At 46.8% G+C, this 20,823-nt stretch overlaps 1 protein-coding gene across 2 annotated transcripts in view; it reads right to left on the bottom strand.

The window, feature by feature from the left end:
* Positions 1-20,823, bottom strand: part of EFTUD2 (elongation factor Tu GTP binding domain containing 2) — a 45,601-nt gene that overhangs the window by 14,886 nt on the left and 9,892 nt on the right. For both annotated transcript variants that reach the window (XM_084748035.1, XM_084748034.1), the window contains exons 3-13: positions 18,695-18,860; positions 17,712-17,790; positions 16,225-16,300; positions 15,310-15,375; positions 14,551-14,586; positions 12,211-12,301; positions 11,467-11,549; positions 8,846-9,012; positions 7,196-7,320; positions 2,132-2,195; positions 1,716-1,806 (exon numbers count right to left, since the gene is read on the bottom strand). In XM_084748035.1, the coding sequence (XP_084604161.1) occupies positions 1,716-1,806; positions 2,132-2,195; positions 7,196-7,320; positions 8,846-9,012; positions 11,467-11,549; positions 12,211-12,301; positions 14,551-14,586; positions 15,310-15,375; positions 16,225-16,300; positions 17,712-17,790; positions 18,695-18,860 (1,044 nt within the window). The remainder of the gene's footprint in view (positions 1-1,715; positions 1,807-2,131; positions 2,196-7,195; positions 7,321-8,845; positions 9,013-11,466; positions 11,550-12,210; positions 12,302-14,550; positions 14,587-15,309; positions 15,376-16,224; positions 16,301-17,711; positions 17,791-18,694; positions 18,861-20,823) is intronic.

Genomic DNA, 20,823 nt, shown 5'->3' on the forward strand with positions numbered 1-20,823 from the left:
CCTCTGAGCCATCTCTCCAGTCCCACTTCATCAGGTTTTCAATGATATAAACATTTAACTTATTTCTAGATTTCTTTTTCTTTTCATGTAATGCTGTAATACACATCTTTCTTAGCTGGGTGTAATGGCACACATCTTTAATCCTAGCAGGAGGGAGAGACAAATGGATCCCTGTGAGTTCCAAGTCAGTTATGGCTATATAGTGAGATCCTGTCTCAACACATTAAAAAAAAAAAAAAAAGAACAAAACAAAACAAAAACATGTTTTCTTTTGAAGACAGAGTTTTATGTAGCTTAGACTGGCCGTGAACCATTTTCTGCCACCATTTTCCCTAAGTGCTAAACACTACAGGAGTATTAACAGTGTTCTCTATGTAAAATGTGGTTTTTAAGTTTTTATTTATGTGCATGTGTGTGTGAATTTATGTGCACCATATACATGCAGGTGCCTATAGAGACTGGAAAAGAGCATCAGATCCTCTAGAACTCAAGTTATGAGCATCTGTGAACCAGCTGATGTGAGTGGTTAGCTGAATTTAGGTCCTTTGTAAGAGCAGTAACTACTCTTAACTGCTGAACCAACCATGACACCCTTGGATTTTTGAGGCAGGGTCCTCAAGTAGCTAAGGATAACCTCTAACTCACTATGTAGTTAAAGCTATCCATGAATGTCTGATCATCAGGTCTCTCTTCCTAAGTACTGGGATTACAGGCATATACCTCATGCCTAGTTTTGTGCAGTGCTAAGAATTGGCTTTGTGTATGACAGGCAAGCACTTTACCATATAATGCTACATACCCAGTCTCCAAAACTTTTAAAAATTATCTAATTTTATGTGTATGTACAAATGCACTGAGTGTTGTGTAAGTGTACCACGTGCACGCAGATGCCCATGGAGGCCAGAAGAGGGCACCATGTGAAATTTTTTGAGACAGGACCTCTCTCTGTAGCCCTGGCTGTCCTGGAACTCAGAGATCCGCCTGCCTCTGCCTCACCAGTGCTGGGATTAAAAGTGTGCGACACCTGGCTCAAAAGGTAAACAACTGGTGCAGTGGGTAAGACACAAGCTGTGCAGGCACGAGGACGTGACTGGGATTATACCTACATAAGAGCGGGGCATACCTGCACATGTCTCATGCCAGCACTGAAAGGTGGGACAGGCCACACAGTCTAGTCAACCAGTGAGCTCCAAGTTTAGTGAATGACTCTGTCTCAAAAGAAAACACAAGGTCCAGTGCTAAAGAGGAAGACACCTGGGGCTGGAGAGATGGCTCAGAGGTTAAGAGTACTGACTGTTCTTCCAAAGGTCCCGAGTTCAATTCCCAGCAACCACACGGTGGCTCACAACCATTCATAAAGTGATCTGATGCCCTCTTCTGGCCTTCAGGTGTACATGCAGGCAGAGCACTGTATACATAACAATTAATTAAAAATAAAATAAAAAGAGGAGCTGGCCATGGTGGATCGCTATGAGTTTGAGGACAGCCTAGTCTACAAAGCGAGTCTAGGACAGCCAAGGCTAGAGGAAGATGCCTGACACCAACCACTGCCTGCATACACACACGTGTGCAAGCATGCAGCTGCACATGAACATGCACCTCCACACACACACTCCTGCACACATACCACACACAAACACAAAATAAAATAAAAACAAGCAGGTGATGGCTGAGCAGGTTTAAAGCAGACCTGAAGCAGGTGGCCCAACACTCACCTGAGCAAGGATCTTATAAAGGGGCTCCAAGATGAACTCCACAAAGCTCCTCTGGGAGCTGCTGGTTGGAGCCTTTTTTGTGAACTTTCTCCTAAAAAGAAACAGAAGTGTTGTGAGTGACCAAGGAGGGAGAAGTTGGCTTATCCCGAGGGTCCATCACCTAAATTCTGAGTCTGAGTAGAAGCCAGAGAGGACGCATGGCTAAGGCTGTCCTACATGCTTGACCTGGCCTTGAAGACCTGGGGGAAAACAGCTTCTCCCTCCACTACAGCTCACAATGCCAAGCGCTTAGAGTCAGAGAGACATGGCAGTTCATGCGTAAGACAAAAATAGGTTTTTAGCCTCAGAAATTCATGTATCGTTACTAGGAAAACAGATCACCAGTCCATAAGAGTAACATCCCACATACTACTTACGTCTTAGGATTGAAGTAGATGTCACCCCAGAGTCGTTTAGCAAATTCCTGGTAATTAATATCACCTATAGAAGAAGCCACCAATTACCATTTGCCTGAGACAATGTAGTTAAAAATTCTGTTTTTGGCTGGGTGTGGTATTGCACACCTTTAATCCCAGCACTCATGGAAGCAGAGGCAGGTGGACTCTGTGAGTTCAAGGCCAGCCTGGTCTAAAAAGTGAATCTAGGACAGGCAAGGCTACACAGAGAAACCCTGTCTCGAAAAACAAACAAACAAAAAATTCTGTTTTAGGTGCTGTAAATGATTTAAAGTTGAAGAAGTCTGGCACCTTCCTTTTCTAGGTCTAGAGATTTCCTTCTAATTAGGCAGTAAGGCACTAAGGCACAAAGGAGGACAGGAGTAGATCAAAGCAGACAAGGCCATAGCAGAGGCAAAAGGAGAGCCCAGACATCTCCCCAAGTACAAGGTCCTGGGGCCTAGGACCAGGACCAAGCTATGAACAGGAGCACAGCCTGTGTATTCCTGATGGAACAGGGAGTGATCTGCAATGACATCCAACCTTTCTGCAACCCATGTGGGCCATTTTCTAGAGGCAGATGAATCGATGTGAGTTCGAGGCCAGCCTGGTCTACAAATCGAGTCTAGCATAGTCAAGGCTACACAGAGAAACCCTGTCTCAAAAAACAAACAAACAAACAAAAAGACGTGTGTTCCTGTTTTTGTTTTGTTTTGTCTTGAAGAAAGAGTACCATTATATGCCCTGTCTGGCCTGGAACTCATATGTGGAGCAGGCTGTCCCCAAACTCAGATTATCTGTTTCTCTTCACCTCTTCAGCAACCCTACTGGCATGGGTACCACGGCTACCTCTTTCAACAGTTAGTAACTTCAGTTTAGCTGCAATGTGAAATTCTATCAGACTGGACCAAGCAAGCATGGCTTCTAAAAATCATGCTCCTGAGTCAGCGGGAACAGAATGTGGTGACGGAGCGCTCGCCTAGCATGGTTAATAAGCCCCTGAGGGTTCCATTGCCACTCTACAAAAACCTCTGAGCACAGACCTCCTGAAGCGCTGAGAGAGCTGAGAATGCCAACTGCCTCCCAGATCATTCCATCCAGGTGTCAGGCTGCCCCTCCTACCTCAGACAGCGGAAGAAAAATACCTCCCTTTCCCAAAAGCCACGCTTCCTCTCCAGACTTTTCCCTCATTGAAGCTACTGTTGCTTTTCAAAAAAGTCCCAAAACCCTTCTCGTCCTTTCTGCCAACTAGAAAGTCCCCTTCCTACTCTTCAAACACTGCATTTTTCATTTTAGCTGTTTGAAAAAAAAGGGGGGTGGGGTGGGGTGGGATGCAGCCCAGACTGGCTTGAATCACTATGAAGCCAAGGATGACCTTGGATTCTCCTGCCTCTACCCACCACGTGCTGGGATTATGTGAATGTACCACCATGTCCAGTTTTACTGAGGATCAAGCCAGGCCTCCTGCTTGCTAGAACTCTGCCAAGTGAGTCCCACCACCACACTTTTCTGCTTTATCAGTTATCAAAACTTCCCTTCCCCTGTGAACTGCTCCACCTGGCCACGCCCTTTACAGCCACTCTGACAGTGTTGGACAGTCACCACCGGACTGAACTTAAGAGTGTGGGTGACTAAATCCAGGGCTCATGCTTACTAAGCAAGTGGTCTACCACTAAACTATGCCCTCAGATTCAACTGCTTCTTAAGTAGCTGCAAGAAATCTATGCGTTGTGGTGCATGTCTGTAATCCTACCCAAGAGACTGAGGCAGGAGGATTCTAAATTCAAGGTCAGCCTAGGAAACCTAGGAAGAACCTGTTTCCCAAAAGAAACAAATCCTTAACATCTGCAGTAAAGAGCCTACCATTTTAAGGTTTAATAAGCACTTAATTTCTGAATAAGCAAATACCCTCTCCTATCCTTCTCCTTTCCAGTATCAGACAACGACAGTCGCATTCACAATCCTGCCTCTGAATACTGACAAAATACTGACCCAGGCAGTCCTCCCTGAAGGCCCTATCATCATCAGCTCTGCGAACACCACCACAATCTTTAATAGCTCCTAATGCCAAGGGAGCAGGCTCCTGGCATCCCAAACCCTCCTCCACCAGGTCACTATCATCTGTTTCTTCTAACTTTCTACCGATGACACAAACACTCAACTTCTGTCTTTCTGTTTTTGAGAAGGGGTCACGTGTCACAATGCCGTTCAGCGTTGTAGGGTTCTGACTCCTTGCTGGAGGAAGCTCCTAGAAGCTGGAGCTTATTCACTGTCTCTTCTTATTCATCATGTCTTGTGTGGTCCATTGCCAGGAAGAGGACATACTGATCTGACAGTATACTGCAAACAGATCCCAGGGTCCCAACGCTGGTAGAAGTTCTGTGACCACGTGTAAGTAATTATGTGAAATAAAACAGTTTGTATCACACATGAAGAGTAAAGGCCTGGGGCCCCATGTCCTTGAGTATTGCCTTCAATGCAGCCTTTCCTCGTGGTCTACGTAGCTTTTTATGACTAGGTTAGGATGGTACTAGAGCCCATGGCTGGCTCCTCTGTACACTAGTGGTGGGCCCAAAGGATGAGCAACCATTTCTCCCAAGGCTCAGGGCCTCCTGCAAATAAACTGTGTCATCTCAGCAAGCTATGGTGAGGGAGAAGTTTGAGGTCAGCCTGGAAACATGCTGAGTTCCAGGCCAACCTGGGACAGAGTGACACTCTCAAAACAAAACATATCAAAAATGCCCCAAAACAAAATAAGCATACAGAAACTGAAGCACTTCTAACTTATAATTCAGGAAATCTTTGATTTTGCTTTTCATGTTGATACAAAGGACACTGAAAAACACAGACTTCTTTGGAACTCTGTTCATTTCAGTTTTATTCACTGTCCATCTGCCCATTCAGTCATCCATCCACCCATTTATTTAGGGGCTAGGGATAAAGCACAGAGCCCCCTGAATGTTTAGAACATTCACCCTTGGGCTCCACTCTCAGACCCATCTACAGAAAGGTCACAAAACCACAAAACAACTAAACACAGGTGTTTAATGGCAAGAATGCAGCCATCATCCCAATGATGAGTTAAATGCGGAAGATATTTACACAGAAGTATCTCTTTTAAAAAATTATATTTGTAATTTTATGTGTGTTTGTCTGCATGTACATATGGGTACCATGTGCACACAGTGCCCATGTAGGCCGGAAGAGGGTGCCACAGCCTCTGGAACTGGTGTTACAGACCGTTGTCATGTGGGTGTTAGGAATCAGACCCACGACCCAGTAAGTACTCTTAACTGCTTAACCATCTGTCCAGCCCCATATATAACATCTCATTCATGTACAAATAGTAAATATCAAAGCAGGAACCATAATCCTAAGAGTGGTTATGGCAAAAAGTCATAGGCAAGCCAGACATAGAAGTGCACACCTTTAATCCCAACACTTGGGAAGCAGAGACAGGAGGATCTCTGAGTTCCGGACCAGCCTGGTCTACAAAGTGTGTTCCAAGACAGCCAAGGCTATACAGAAAAACCCTGTCTTGAAAAACCAAACAAACAAAAAGATGAATAATTATAACAATTAATACTAACAATAATAGTAGTAGCCAGGCGGTGGTGGCGCACGCCTTTAATGCCAGCACTTGGGAGGCAGAGGCAGGCGATCTCCATGAGTTCAAGGACAGCCTGGACTACAAAGTGAGCTCCAGGAAAGCCAGAGCTGTTACACAGAGAAACCCTGCCTCAAAAAAACCAAACCAAACCAAACGAAATAGTAAAGTAAAAAGTAAAAGTCACAGGCAAATCTGAGTTACTTGACTATTTTCACAATGAGTTTGTCCGCCTATAATCAGCCAATAAACCCATCTAGCCATCTAGTCTATCTTCAGGACGTAGTAAAATGTTTGCCTAGCTTTTGAATTTAATTGTAGGTACTGAAAACAAAAAAGAAAAACAACAACAAAAAAAACAGCCAAGCAAACAATTCAACCCAAGCAGTACACAATAAAATGGCACCAAGAGGAAGGCAGCACCTTGTGACAGGTGGGTGAAAGGGCTGTGGCAGTGTACTCCTGTCTGTCAGCTTTGAGACCCCACGCAGGGCCTGTCTCCTGAGCTCTGAAATCAAGTAACAACTCCCCTCTACAGAAATCTCACATTGCCTCTTAGCTCCTATGGGATTGAGAGTTAATCACTGAGGCAGAGATGGAAGCCAGAGAGCCCGCTGGGTAGGGAAATTGGTCCCAGGGATACAGTGTCAAGGCTCTAGGAACCCATAAACTCAGTCACCAGTGACTGCCAGGAAGGCTTGCAAAGGCTGACTGCCAGCCCAGTATGAGTTCTCAATGAGGCTATCACAATTATAAGTGCCCAGAGACAGTTGGAAAGACAGAAAGAAGCATTACCATCTTCCATCTTGGAAGAGAGCTGAAAATGCTTTGTGGGCATGGGTAATCCCTCCTCTACAGATGGTCTCACTCTAGGATGGAAGTTTATTTCTAAAATGAGCTCTTTTTTACAGGCAGGGCATCCCTCTGTAGCGCTGGCTGGCCTCTCCTTCTGAGTGCTAAAATTAAAGGCTTGCACTACAATATCTGTTTCTTCCTAACTACTCACTTTTTTTTTTTTAAATTTAGAGGTAGAAAGATGGCTCAGGCGCACAGAGGTCACTGCTCTTGTGGAGGACCTGGGCTGAGTCGCCAGCACCTGCATAACATGGCTCCATACCCATCTGCATCCAAGTCCAAGGGATCCCATGTCCTGTGCTAGCCTATAAGGGACATACACCCACATGGCTGGCGTGTGTGTGTGTGTGCGCGTGTGAACATGCACACACACACACTATTTTACCTTTAAAAAATTATTTAGAAACAACTTAGCCCGAATAAAGAATCTGAGGCCAAAAGGAGCCCAAATGTGACAATAATAAGTGATGAAGTAACCCCACCCCAGCAGGGGACTGGGAGAGGAAGCCAATTTCTGAGCCATTCAGCAAGACAAGGGATGCGTGACTGGGGAGGCAGTCGAGACGGCAGCAGGCAGAGCTTACCAAAGGTGTCCGCGTAGATCTTGGCAAAGGAGCCCAGTGTGAAGCAGATGCTGTACTGGGAACTGGAGAAGCAGACGTTGCCCAGGAGTGGGGAAAGGATCAGGTTCTCGTCAGTGGAATACATGCTACAACAGAGACAGACCGCTGTGAGCCAGCGCCAGGCTGCGCGGTAGCCCCGAAGCCAGGCTGGGCTGCATCACTGACACGCTTGCCAAGAGGAAAGGCAGCAACTCGCTGTCAGCCTTCATTCTCCAGCTCAGGAGGTGCTGCCATTACTCTCAGATTTACCAAAAGCCTGGTCAAGAAAGTGACATGGTGAAGTTGTTCCCTCATCCTCTGTAACAAGCTGATTTCTCAGAGCTGGGAAATTTAACAGGACAGACAAGGGAAAACCTGGCGGATGGAGATAGGGACCTTAGAGAACAAATGAATCTAATGTGACCAGAGAGGGAAGCATTTGGGAGACATCTCAATTCCAGTGCAAATGGGCATACCGGGATGGGCAGTGCTGGTCCAGCACCACATAAAGTGGATGCGACAGTTGAGCCTGTTATCCCAGCACTCAGGAAGACTATGGTTCAAAGTCAGCCTTGACTATATAGGATGTTCTAGGATAGCCTGGGCTATAAGAGGCCCTGTCTAGGGATGAGAGTGTGAGGGTGGGCACAGGACATAAAAGCAGCACTGAAAAGAGGAACAGAGCAGCGCTGCCCTCCTCTCCACTGTCACGCTCTTTATTCTGTTTGGCCTCATTTCGGTTTCATGCTAAAAATTCCCCCCTTTTTTCTTTTCTTTTTTATGGCTTGTTGAGACAGGGTTCTCTGTGTAGCCTTGGCTGTCCTGGACTCACTTTGTAGACCAGGCTGGCCTTGAACTCACAGAGATCCACCTGCCTCTGCCTCCCGAGTGCTGGGATTACAGGCGTGCGCCACCACGCCCGGTCCTCATCTTATTGCTTTTAATTAAATATAAATTTCTGTGTATGCTCTGTGTACATGGGTGCACACACCCACGGAGACCAGGGCTGACATTGCGTGTCCTCCATTCTTCTCCACTTTAACTGCTGAGTTTTGGTATGCACCAGGCATGGACATGGTGCACATACATACAAGCAGGCAAAAGTCTCAGACACAAAATACGCAAATACATAAGTAATGAGCTTTTGGGGCTGAAGAGATGGCTCAGCATGGAGAGCGGCATATTTCTCTTGCACAGGACCTGGGTTCAGCTCCCGGCACTTGGATGGAAGCTCACAACTCTAGCTTTAGAGAATCTAATGACTTCTGACCCCTGTGGGCATCAGATATGTACATGGTGCACACACACACACACAATCCACCCAGACTCATAAACAAACAAATGAGCTTTAAGTAGTTTGCCCAACTTTACACGGCTGGTATGCGATAAAGGTGAGACTTGTTTATAGTCTATTGAGTACAAAACCAGATGTGTAAACTGCATGACTGGTTAAGACACTGAGCTGATGAGGCTAAGCAATCCTGTAGAGACTGACATGGGCTGTTAGAACCATCTCACAGGCTCATCAACACACGCCAAAAAGTTCCTCCCAGGCGTCTTCAAGGGTAAAATTAAGATTTGCGAAAGGCAGACTCTCCTAAGGACAGAAATGCACTCCCAGGGGTCTTATACCTTATTAATCCATTGACCTCATCCACAATGTGTCGCAGTTTGTAATAGGCATCTGTTGGTGGCAGCTTCAGCTCCAAGATCAGCCGGTCGATCTTGTTGATGCACACGGTGACCGCTAACCTCTCCTGCACTGCGTGCTTGATCAGCCGCTCTGTGTTCAGCATCACCTGAGAAACACAAGGCTCTAAAGGCTCAAAGGGCAGAGGGCACGGTCGGCAACACAGCCAGAGTGCACTCTGCACAGTCAGTTCAAGGAGGGAAGGGCCTGGGGGACAAAGGGTGTGAGCTGGAAGCAGCATCCCCACGGCAGACGTGGGACTGTTATGGAGTGCCTACCCAGCAGGGCTGAGAAGCAAGTGAACACAGGATGATGCAGGGACCCAGGCTACTGAGCACTAGAGAAGGGACTCAGAGGGCAGCAGGGACCTAGTGGACTCTGAAGTATTAGGATAAACGCTGTACTTTCTTTTGTTTTTCATTTGGCTGGGATCCTAGGGATTAAAGCCAGAGCCTTTGTATGTTTGAGGAATGCTGCCTCTCAGCTACATCCCCAGCCCTTTTTTTTTTCTATTCTGAGTTATCACTAAATTGTCAAGCTAGTCTCAAATTTGCTGCCGTCCTGCCTTGGTGTCTAGAGGAATTAGGATGGCAGGTATGTGCCCCTAAGCCTGGCTGAACAAGCCATTTTTTGCTTGTTGTTATTTTTATTATTTATTTATTGAGACGAGCTCTTGCTTTGTAGCCCCAGCTTGCCTCAAAATTACTGCAATCTGGCCGGGCATGGCTGCACACACCTTTAATCCCAGCACTTGGGAGGCAGAGGCAGGTAGATCTCTGTGAGTTCGAGACCAGCCTAGTCTACAAAGGGAGTCCAGGGCTACACAGAGAAACTCTGTCTCGAAAAACAAAACAAAAATCAAAACAAAACAAAAAGCCACAATCCTTTACTTCCCCAGTGCTACGGTTACGCTCAGTTTGAACACTTGACGTTTTCAACACCTGTATACACAGGAGTGGCAGGTGTGTGGGTGTGCACTAGCTAGCTGTGCTCAATGAATGAGCCTGGAGGTGAAGCAGCACAGCAGCAGTGAGCAGCCCCAGATCTTTGCTTCTAAACAGTTGTCTCCACTCTACAGGAAGCCAAAGCTTATTGATGAAATGGCTGGTTTTAGGACAGGGGTGGGGAAGTGTGTAAGAAAGTAAGCTCGTACTTGAAATACAAGGTAGGTGGAAAAGATGAACACACCAGCTACAGGGAACTCTTGACAGGCCAAGACAGGTCAACTAGAGCATCAGGATATGCTGGGTATGGTGGTACACAGCTTTAATACCAGCATTCAGAAGGCAGAGACAGGCAGATCTCTCTAAGTCGACGGCTAGCTAGCCTGGGGTAGACAGTGAGTTCTAGTCCAACCCAGGCTACATAGTGAGACACAGCTTTTAACTTTTGGTAACACTTGATAAGGGCCACTAAAATAACACAAGTAAGTGCTTTAGACTGTTCTCCCAGCAGAAGACACCTTTAAAAACACTGAACTGCCTTCTCCACTTCTCTTGTGCTTGACCGTTGCTAGTTGGAAACACTCTGGAGCAGAGTAATATTACCTCCTTTAGCATGTTCCGGCCCAATTGTTTTCTTGACTTTCTTTTAGAATTTATCTCTTCTGTATCATCTAATGTGAGGTTCATGTACTCATCAAAGCCAAAAATACAACCCTCTATCCACATGTTCACTTGCTCGTGCAGCCACACCTGGACTCGAGATCTATTTTACAGCATCTGAAGACGAGGCTGCTGGGCGGCGGCATCACCCTCTGCACCCTCCGTCCCTGGCCGCGATACCCCATGGTGGAAGTCACAAAGACCACACGAGTAAGAAGCTTCTTTTTCTTTTTTTAAGACAGGGTTTCTGTGTAGTCCTGGAACTCATTCTGTAGACCAGACTGGCCTCAGACTCACAGGAGATCTACCTGCTTCTGCCTCTATGAGTGTGTACCACCACTGCCTGGCTCTTTTTAACTTTTAAAATTACACTTATTTATTTCTTTTTACGTGTGTGGTCATGCTCATGTTATGGCAATGTGTAGAGTCAGAGGCCTCTTGGAAGCTGGTTCTCTGCTTCTACCATGTGTCGGTTCCAGAGACTAAACACAGGTCAAGCAGGCTTGACAGCAAGAGCCTTAATGAATTGAGCCATTTTGCCAGCCCCAAAGAAAGATCTCATTTCATTAAAAAAAAAAAAAAAAAAGACAGAAAGAAAACAATTTGTAAATACTTTTCTACATGTGGGAAAGGACACATGAGAGAGCATGTGTCTGGGTACAGAGAGAAATCATGAACAGACAAGACAAATTCCTTGCTCAATGTCTAAGTCTGAACTTTCTAATAAGGTGCCTCTGGCTCCCTCTGCTGGTGCCTCACTAGGTTAGTAGCACACCCAATCTTTTAGTTTAGAAATATACAGACTTTCAACTACAATCTCTAACTTTGAACATCACGTACTTCCCTAAATTTAGAGAAAACTTAAGCCTTAATCACATGGACCTTCCTGTTCTCTGGCTCCCAGAGGAATGCAGGGCATGCTAACAGGGGACTCGCTTCTAGGGCCCAGACTAACTTACCCCCTCAGCAGCATCAATGAAAAGGACCACTCCATCTGAGATGCGCAAGCCAGCTGTGACCTCATCAGAAAAATTCACATGACCTGAAAAGCAAATATGTCATTGTGTGATGAGGCTATTAATGTGTCGGGTGATCTGTGGAGGACTGTAAAGTCTGTGAACTCAATATCCCTCTTCCTGCTCACAGCCTCTCACAGTATAAATTTCTCCCATTAGAGTACCATCCTGGGATTAAGAAGGTCTCCACAAACAGGGTTTTAAAGCAGCTGACACACCAGTTTAGTGCGGTTGTCAATCAACAGAGTTCTGCAAGAGCTAGGACTATCTGGAGGCAGGGGAGATGGCAAAGGCAGGCATTAGAAGCACAGTGAGCTGCTCCAAGAAAACAGCTCCCGGGCAGGGCACAGCTGGAGGAGGGGTCCCGGGCAGGGCACAGCTGGAGGAGGGGTCCCGGGCAGGGCACAGCTGGAGGAGGGGTCCCGGGCAGGGCACAGCTGGAGGAGGGGTCCCAGGCAGGGCACAGCTGGAGGAGGGGTCCCAGGCAGGGCACAGCTGGAGGAGGGGTCCCGGGCAGGGCCAGGGGACCGTGCTTGCTAGTCTAACACGGAAAAGGGAATCCTTGAAGAAGAAAACTCAATGAGGGAGAAGGGAATACACGCACCGAGAACACTGTGTGCTGCCGTGGAAACAAAAGACAACAGAAAGTGGGACAAGGTGAGGAGAGTAAAGGCAAGGGCTTCCCACCTGGAGTGTCCATGATGTTGAAGAGGTAAGATTTCCCTTTGGTGTCGGGCAGCACCACCGTCACAGGAGTGCTCTTGATGCCAACACCTCTCTGAAATTCACAGACAGAGTGGTCAAGACGTATTCCCGTGCCAGAGGGCCTCACTCAGCTCTTGGGCCTTGTCAATTGCTAGCTGGTTACACCAATGGCTCTACTTATAGCAGGCGTAAACTCTTTTTATCTAGGCCTCTATCGCATGATCTTGTAGATGAAAGACACATGCACACATTTTTTTTTTTTAAGAAAAAAAAATGGCTTTTCAAGACAGGGTCTCTCTCTGTAGATTTGGTTGCCCAGAAACTGGCTTTGTAGAATTGGTTTTGAAGAGCAGCCTGTGCCACCATCCACCCCCCCAACCCCCGGTCACCCCTTTTTTTTACAGTGCTTGGGAATAAACCAGGGCCTTGTGCATGCTGTGCAAGTATTCTACCACAGAATTATAGCTCCAGCCCCAAAAACACGTTTTTTGGGAGGAGAAAGAATGTTAAGAGATTGAACACGGTGTTTTTCATAGCCTAGCTGAGCAATGCCCTCAGCTCTAAGTTTTTATTTTGAGATAGAGTCTCACTAAGTTGTTCAGGCTGACCTTGTCCGAGTCCTGGCACCCTGATAGGCTTTGAACAACTCCTTTTTTTTTTTTTAACTTTTGTGGTTTTGTTTTGTTGATTTTTCAAGACAGGGTTTCTCTGTGTAGCCTTGTCTGTCCTGGACTCGCTTTGCAGACCAGGCTGGCCTCAAACTCACAGAGGTCAGCCTGCCTCTGCCTCCCTGAATTCTGGGATTACAGGCGTGCACTACTGTGCCCAGCTTCTTTATTTTTTGAGACAGGGTTTCACAATGTAGCTCTCTGGCTGGTCTCAAACTCACAGAGATCTATCCACCTGCCTCTGCCTCCCAGTGCTGGAATTAAAGGCATGTATCACTACACCCAGTTGTCTGAACTTCTGATGGGGCCTTCTGAGTACCTGGGATTAAAGCTTGTTCTACTTGGTACATCAGCTAGGAAAAGTGTCTTGAACACTATTAGTTTTAAAAAACAAAACCAGCTGGGCATGGTGGCGCACGCCTTTAATCCCAGCACTCGGGAGGCAGAGGCAGGTGGATCTCTGTGAGTTCAAGGCTAGCCTGGTCTACAAAGGGTAGACCAGGACAGCCAAGGCTACACAGAGAAACCCTGTCTCGGAAAATTAAATAAATAAATAAATAAATAAACAACCAAAACAAACCAGGCTCGGTAGTAACCTGTAATCTCAGCACTCAGGGAGACTGAGGCAGGTAGATCTCTGTAATTTCCAGGACAGCCTGGTCTATAAAGCAAGTCCAGGACAGCCAAGGCCACACAGAGAGACCATGTCTTGCATAAATAAATAAATACATATATACATACATACAAGAAGAAACAATTTGGTTTTGTTTTTAAAGAAAAGAAACATTTAAAAGTTCTAATAGGAGGCGGGCTGGTGCCCTACACCTTTAATCCCAGCACTCAGTAGGTAGAGGCAGGCAGATCTCTGTGAGTTTGAAGCCATCCTGGTCTACACAGTGAATCACAAGATAGCCATAGCCAGGACTACACAGAGAGACCCTGTCTCCCAAGCACCCCAAAAAAGAAAAGGGAAAAAAAACCCCAAACTCCACAGGGAGGCCTTTAACAGCAGCATGGGTGAGGCTGTGGAAAGTGATCTTGAGTATGAGGTCATCATAAAATTATCTACCAAAACCAAAACGAAACCCTTGCACACTCAAATAGGCAACTAGTTAGAAACAGTCACCACGTTGTTATGGTGGCTTATCCTGTGGAACAGTGCCCTAAAGTCCTCTAGTTAACCCTGTGTGTACACACAAGAGCCTTCTATGAAGTTTTTTAGGGAAAAAAGGGACAGATTAATAAAGGAGGAAGAAAAGAGGTGACAGGGAGGAAGGAAGGAAGATCAGATAGAAAGTAAAAGCAGCACAATGGGCCCCCAGCCCTTCACAGAGAAGCCCCTCCTGGAAGGAAGTGGACCCCCAGGGGCATCTTAGGGACTGCCAGGCTATTGGAAAGATCATGCTGAGTATTACAAAGTTGAACATCACCTCTCAGTAGTTGCCTTATTAGTCAAAACTAAACCCACCCAAGGACTGGAAGGCTCTCCCCACTCATGCTCCAGGTTGCCTTCCCAGTTCTCATATGGGATGACTGAGAACAGCAGGAGAGAAGTGTAGAGCAGGGAATGCTAGGGTGAAGCCTCTCGGTGTTCCCTACAAAACTGGCTGGCGGGTCTGTGTGGGTGAAATCTAATTTCCCAAGACACACTTACCTCTTGCTCTGTGAAGAGGATGTCAGTATAGCAGAGCTGAAAAAAATGAACTGACATTACACGCGCATTCAGCCTCTCTCCCATATGCACACCACCAATCGCCTTCCCTCGCCTCCTCCCCACTCCAGGGGCTTCCCTCAGGAGGAAACTAGACTGAAGACAGCAGGGGCCCCGAGAAATTCCAGACAAGGAGACCAGTGCCCTCCCAGGTGGAAAATGTTCCTGCATGTGTGTGTGGCAGGTGGGGGGGTGTGGTGGTGGGGGTGTGAATGGGGGTAGGGTGGGCATGGTCACTAAAGACCTTGTGTGGCTGGAGAGTTAGGCTGTATACACTGTGCTGGATCTTAAGAGACACATGCCAGCCCTCAAGTCTCACACGTCAACAGTCGATCTGGCAGAGTCTGAACATTCACTGCACTGAGATTTGCTGCCACAGTTGGCCTTGTTCACAGGCATTTAAATTTACCTTGAAAACAAGGTACAAGTGTATGACATTTATAGAGCAGGCTATTAATAAAATGACAGCAAAGAGGAGACTATCAAAGTCAGGCTACATCTGAGGAGGGAGCCCAAATGCAGACTAGATCTCCTAAAAATACAGCAGGCTAATGTTCCCCACGCTCCTGAGAAAGCGGAAATCATCTGCTTACACCTGTTAATAGACGACAGTCCCAGAGCAGCAGACGGAAGCGCCACAGTTTGTGAGCACAGAGTGAAGGGCAGGATGGGGCGAGGCACCCCTCTCCACGGTCTACTTACATCTTGGTCGTAGCGCTTTCTGATTTCCGGATGCGTCTGCTCTATTAAACAATCTACAAAACATGTCTGAGAAAGAAGAGATGGGTAAGACCTGTCAATTGTGGAGGAATCTGTGCCTTTCTCCCCAACTCCCAATGCAACATGCAATTCAGGCAAGAAGGGAGAAAAGAAAAATAAAAAGAATTATGGGACAGCAGAGGATTAACACAGAAGCTACAGGATTATTTTTCAATGAGAGATGAAATCTTTCTTGGAAAGACCTCCCTCAGGAAATAAAGTTCCCTTTCTTTCTCTTTTTATTTTTATTTTTAAGATTTATTATTATGGGCCGGGTGTGGTGATATATGCCTTTAATCCCAGCACTAGGGAGGCAGAGGCAGGTGGATCTCTGTGAGTTCAAGGCCAGCCTGGTCTACAAAGTGAGTCCAGGATAGCCAAGGCTACACAGAGAAACCCTGTCTCGAAAAAGGAAAAAAGAAAAAAGAAAGATTTATTATTATATATAGCATTCTGCCTGTATGTACACCTGCACACCAGAAGAGGGCACAGATCTCATTATAGATGGTTGTGAGCCACCGTGTGGTTGCTGGGAATTGAACTCAGAATCTTTGGACGGAATCTTTGGACGAGTAGGCAGTGCTCTCAACCTCTGAGCCATCTCTCCAGCCCTCAATTTCCCTGTCTGGGTGCAGATGGACATACTAAGCTCAGGCATGTAAGAGGCATGTGGCCTAAGAACAGGCTCCAGTAATGCTGGAACATCCCAACAGTTCCATAAGACATGCATGGAGTGTTGTCTTTTTGTCCCCGAACCACGAACCCAGCCTTAAGGACTTCGAGTCCCCATCCCAAGGGCTCAGAAGATGAGCAAGTTCAAAGAGAGATCCTGATCGAGGAAGCACAGCAGTCTCTCACCTTGCCATGGTGGAGGTGGCCACAAAGGGTCACGTTTCGGATGAGCTCTGAGTTGTCCATCAGATCTGCTAAGAAACTGGAAGGAAAAGGCAAAGAGAAAAGGACCTATGACAGAAGCTCCGGGTGGCGCAAAGGTGTGCCAGCTATTTTCAGCCAGGAACTGCAGAATAGTCAGAGGCAGAGGGTCTGGAGCCACACAAGCCTGGCTTGGGTGCCCACAACACAACACAACCCAGAAATGAAATATCATGAGATCAGTGTCCTCCGGATGAAAGCACACAGGTGTGCACGGGGAGGCTGGAGGACAGCTTTTGTGAGCTGGTTCTCTCCTGCCATCTGGGTCTCAGGAATCAAACTTAGATGGTGAGACTTGTCTTTCCCACTGGGCCATCCATCATGCTCACCCTTGTGTAGACTTCATAAAATGATTGAAGGATAAATGAAGAAAAGGCAAGCATGGCGGATCCCACCTGTAACCTGGTACTTAGGTGGTGGTGGCTACACAGCAGGACCAAGACCAGCCTGGGATGCATGAGACCCGGGGCAGGGAGGGTGCAGAGAACACTTGGGCATGGTGGTATAGCAGGATTTTTGTTTTTGTTTTGTTTTTCAAGACAGTGTTTCCCTGTGTAGCCTTGGCTGTCTTGGACTCACTTTGTAGACCAGGCTGGCCTTGAAATCACAGCAATATACTTGCCTCTGCCTCCCGAGTGCTGGAATTAAAGGCCTGGCCAGTATAGCAGGTTTATAATCTAACACCTAGTAGGTAGAAGCAGCGGAGCAGGACTTTATTGTCATCCTTGGCTACCTAATAGATTTTTGTCTTAAACCTAATGGGATTTTTGTCTTAAAACAAACAAATAAAAAACAGGCTGGGCAGTGGTAGCACATGCCTTTCATCCCAGCACTCAGGAGGCAGAGGCAGAGGCAGGTGGATCTCTGTGAGTTTGAGGCCAGCCTGGTCTACAGAGCGAGTTCAAGGATAGCCAGGGCTACACAGAGAAACCCTGCCTCAAAAACCAAACCAACCAAACAACTAAACAACCAAACAAAATCCCAAACAAACAAACCAACAAACCATAAAAACCCCATTACCACCAAAACAGAAAGAGACAGGGGGAAGTGAAGGGCAGGCAGGCAGAGATACACAACGGATGCCGGCAGGAGCATCCTAGGGCCATTTCCTCAGCTGCTGATCCCAGCTCTCAACACTGCAAATTGTAAGACGCTCTGTCTCAAAGCCTGGCTTCCAGGACTACCCTGGGTTAGAGGTGGTGCTGGGATGAAGGAAGGGGAACAGCTGACAGCTGGGTGCGAGCTGGGAGAGAAAACTGAACTTAAAAACCCCAGCAGCCATAACTCTGGCAGATCATAAACAACTGTTGTCACGATTCTCTGGCTCTTTCAATCACAAACCACCTTTTCCTGCCTCAAAGAAATGATGCCCACACTATTTCTTCCCGGAACTGAGAGATCTCACAACTTACTCCATCTCATACACCGTGACAGGTAATGTCTGCTCCATCAGAGTGAATTTCTTGGTTTTCACTGGCTTTATAATGGGCTCTGGGAGGAAAAGAGAAAAGTACTGACATGTAGGCAGGCATAAAATGAAAATACAGAGCCCGTTCCATTGGACTGGGCTTTAGAGTGCATGATATCTAACAGCAATTTATTTTATTCTCAAGGCCCTGTCGTCAGGGTGAGGAGGCTGGGGATGCTATCTCAGCAGGAGACGAGAAGGGACCTGAGCTGTGCACTGAGAAGCATGAAGCTTATCTGGTGAGAGGAGGGGAAACAATGGACACCAAAAAAGCCCCCAACTCTCCATTTTAAAACGGAGCCCTTTTCCTCAGCCACCATTAAGAGGTGGACAGTAAACGCCACGAGGACTGCTGAGAAGGGCTGGAATTTGCACGGGAAAACATCAGAGCAAAGAGAGAACTTAGCAGTCTTTAAGCATCGAGGAGTAGCTAAAGTACACGAACATGTTTAGTCACTTCATTTCATGCGCATGGGCGTTTGCCGTCATGTGTATTTACATACATGTGCATGCCTGGTGCCCTCAGAGGTCAGCAGGGGGAACTGGATCTTAGGACCTGGAGGCGGCGCAGGTGCTTGTGAGCTGTGAGCTACCATGCGGGTCCTTTGCAAGAGCAGCCAATGCTCTTAGCTGCTGAGTCATTGCTACAGCCCCAGAGAACTAACTCTTTTTGCTCACTAACAAGCTGACTTTTGCTGAATATTAAGAGAAAGCTATCACTGTGAGTTCGAGGCCAGCCTGGTCGACAAAGTGAGTCCAGGACAGCCAAGGCTACAGAGAGACCCTGTCTCGAAAAACCAAAAAAAAAAAAAAAAAAAAAAAAAAAAAGAGAAAGCTAATTGAACCTTAGTCCAGAAGTAATACTAAAAAATAAAGAAAAACAGCCCAATTCGTGCACTGAGCTTTGGAGCTCCCGGGCAGCCGTACCTGTGAGCGGCTGGGTGTCCTCCTCCTGCACGATGGTCTCCACCTCGGGGCCGTACACCTCCTCCGCTGTGGGGTAGTACTTCTTGTCCTCATGCAGCACCACCTCCATCCCGGGGTGGTCCTCATCGTGCTCTCCCACATCCTCGTCGTCCTCATCGTCATCCATCTAATGGCAAGAGAGAGGGAGGACCAATGGGGCACCTTCTGCTTGACCACTAGTTGCCACCCTCTGTAAGAGCTGACTTTGCCTCGAGTCCTGTACTGGTGAGGAGGGACCCCACTCCTGGAAGAGCCTCCACTCAGGGACACTGGGAGCCTTGTCTATGGCCAGCTCTGTTGCATCCAACTTGCCTCGCTCTTACCGGGATGACTGGCCACAGTGGGTTAAGACTAAAGATACAAACAGCTCATCAAGCATAGCCAATTAAGAAAAAACAAACAAGCAAAAATCCCATTTTCTCCAAGGGCAAAAATCAGAAGCCAAAGGTAGAAATTACAAACACACCCCTATCTTAAATTTTTCACTGCGCCTGACAAAATCGGTTTGAAAAACGATCTTGTTGACAGACAATAACCAAAGCTGTCAAGACTGTGGGAAGCCGCAGCCCTCCCATGCTGTGAGTGGGGAAATGGTGGTGCTGCTTTGGAAAGATCCGCAGTTCTTCAAAATGTTCAACATAACATTAACTACAACCAAGCAGGTCTAGTCCTAAGCACTAGTCAGGGTTTCTACCGCTGTCGTTAACACCATGGCCATCTGTGGGAGGAAGGGTTTATTTCTGCCTACACTTTCACATCATAGTTCACTCCTGAGGGAAGTCAGGGCAGAAACCTGGCGGTAGGAGTTGAAAAGAGGCATGCTCCTTGTTGCTTACTCAATCTGCTTTCTTTCTTTCTTTCTTTCTTTTTTGTGTGTGTGAGGGGGATAGGTGTAAAGACAGAGTTTCTCTATGTAGCCCTGGCTGTCCTGGAACTAATTCTATAGACCAGGCTGGCCTCAAAGTCCCAGTGATCCAGCTGCCTCTGCCTCCCGAGTGCTGGGATTACAGGCGTGCGCCACCGCCCAGCCTTCACTCTGCTTCCTTATAGCAGCTAGGACCAGCAACGCAGGGTGTCATTGCCCACAGTGAGCTAGGCACGCCCTCACCACCACAGGTTTACTCATCAGCTGGTCTGGTGAGGGACATTTTCGAAATTGGTGTATACTCTTTTAACAGGACTCTAGCTTGTAAAGTTAATATAAAACTAGCTGGTACAAGTATGAACCTCAAATACCCAAAATTGCAGATGCAAAAACATACAAATAATTATACTTGGTAGTATTATTCATAATAGCAAAAACAAAAAAACTAGAAACCCAAATGTAGATTAATTTATGAGTGAGTGAATGAAATATACTGCTTTTATATGAAATAATATTTGGGAATCAAAAGAAATGAAGTGCATGCGCCACCTGTGTGCATTTGCGTCAACACAGATGAACTAACACAGGACATAGAGTGAGAGTGACTGCATGTGAAAGGCTGTGGTGCTTCATCTCAATTCCATAAGATGTCCAGGGCGCGAAAAGAAAAGAAAATAAGGCTCAGGGAAGCAAAGGTCAGCAGGTGTGGAGTTTCTTCCTAGATGATGAGAATGTTCTAAATTGATAGTGATGATGGTTGTATGACTTTGTGAATATCCTAAAAACCACTAAAAAAGTCCTCAACAATTAATTGGCCCCAAACGAGCAACACTGTTCTTCATCAACTGAAAGGGCCTTGGTTTGGGGCGGGGAGGCCATTCTACTTAGCTGAAACAGCAAATGAAAAGACTTGAGCCAAGAGTTTGTGGGGACTGTGAGGGCTAGCCAAGGCGCTGACATGTTAGGAGCAGAGGCACGACGGGATAAGGGTAAACTGAGATCATGCAGGAGGTAACCAGACACAACTGCAGCCTGCGTTTGCCATGCTGTTCTTTCTTCCACTTTTCTCTGGAGTCTTTAAAAACTCAGTTATGTAGCTGGGCGTGGTGGCGCATGCCTATGATCCCAGCACTCAGGAGGCAGAGGCAGGTGGATCGCTGTGAGTTCAAGGCCAGCCTGGTCGACAAATTGAGTCCAGGATAGCCAAGGCTACACAATGAAACCC

This window comes from Acomys minous (assembly GCF_964271855.1).
Source record: "Acomys minous genome assembly, chromosome: 12".
Classification (NCBI taxonomy): Eukaryota; Metazoa; Chordata; class Mammalia; order Rodentia; family Muridae; genus Acomys; species Acomys minous.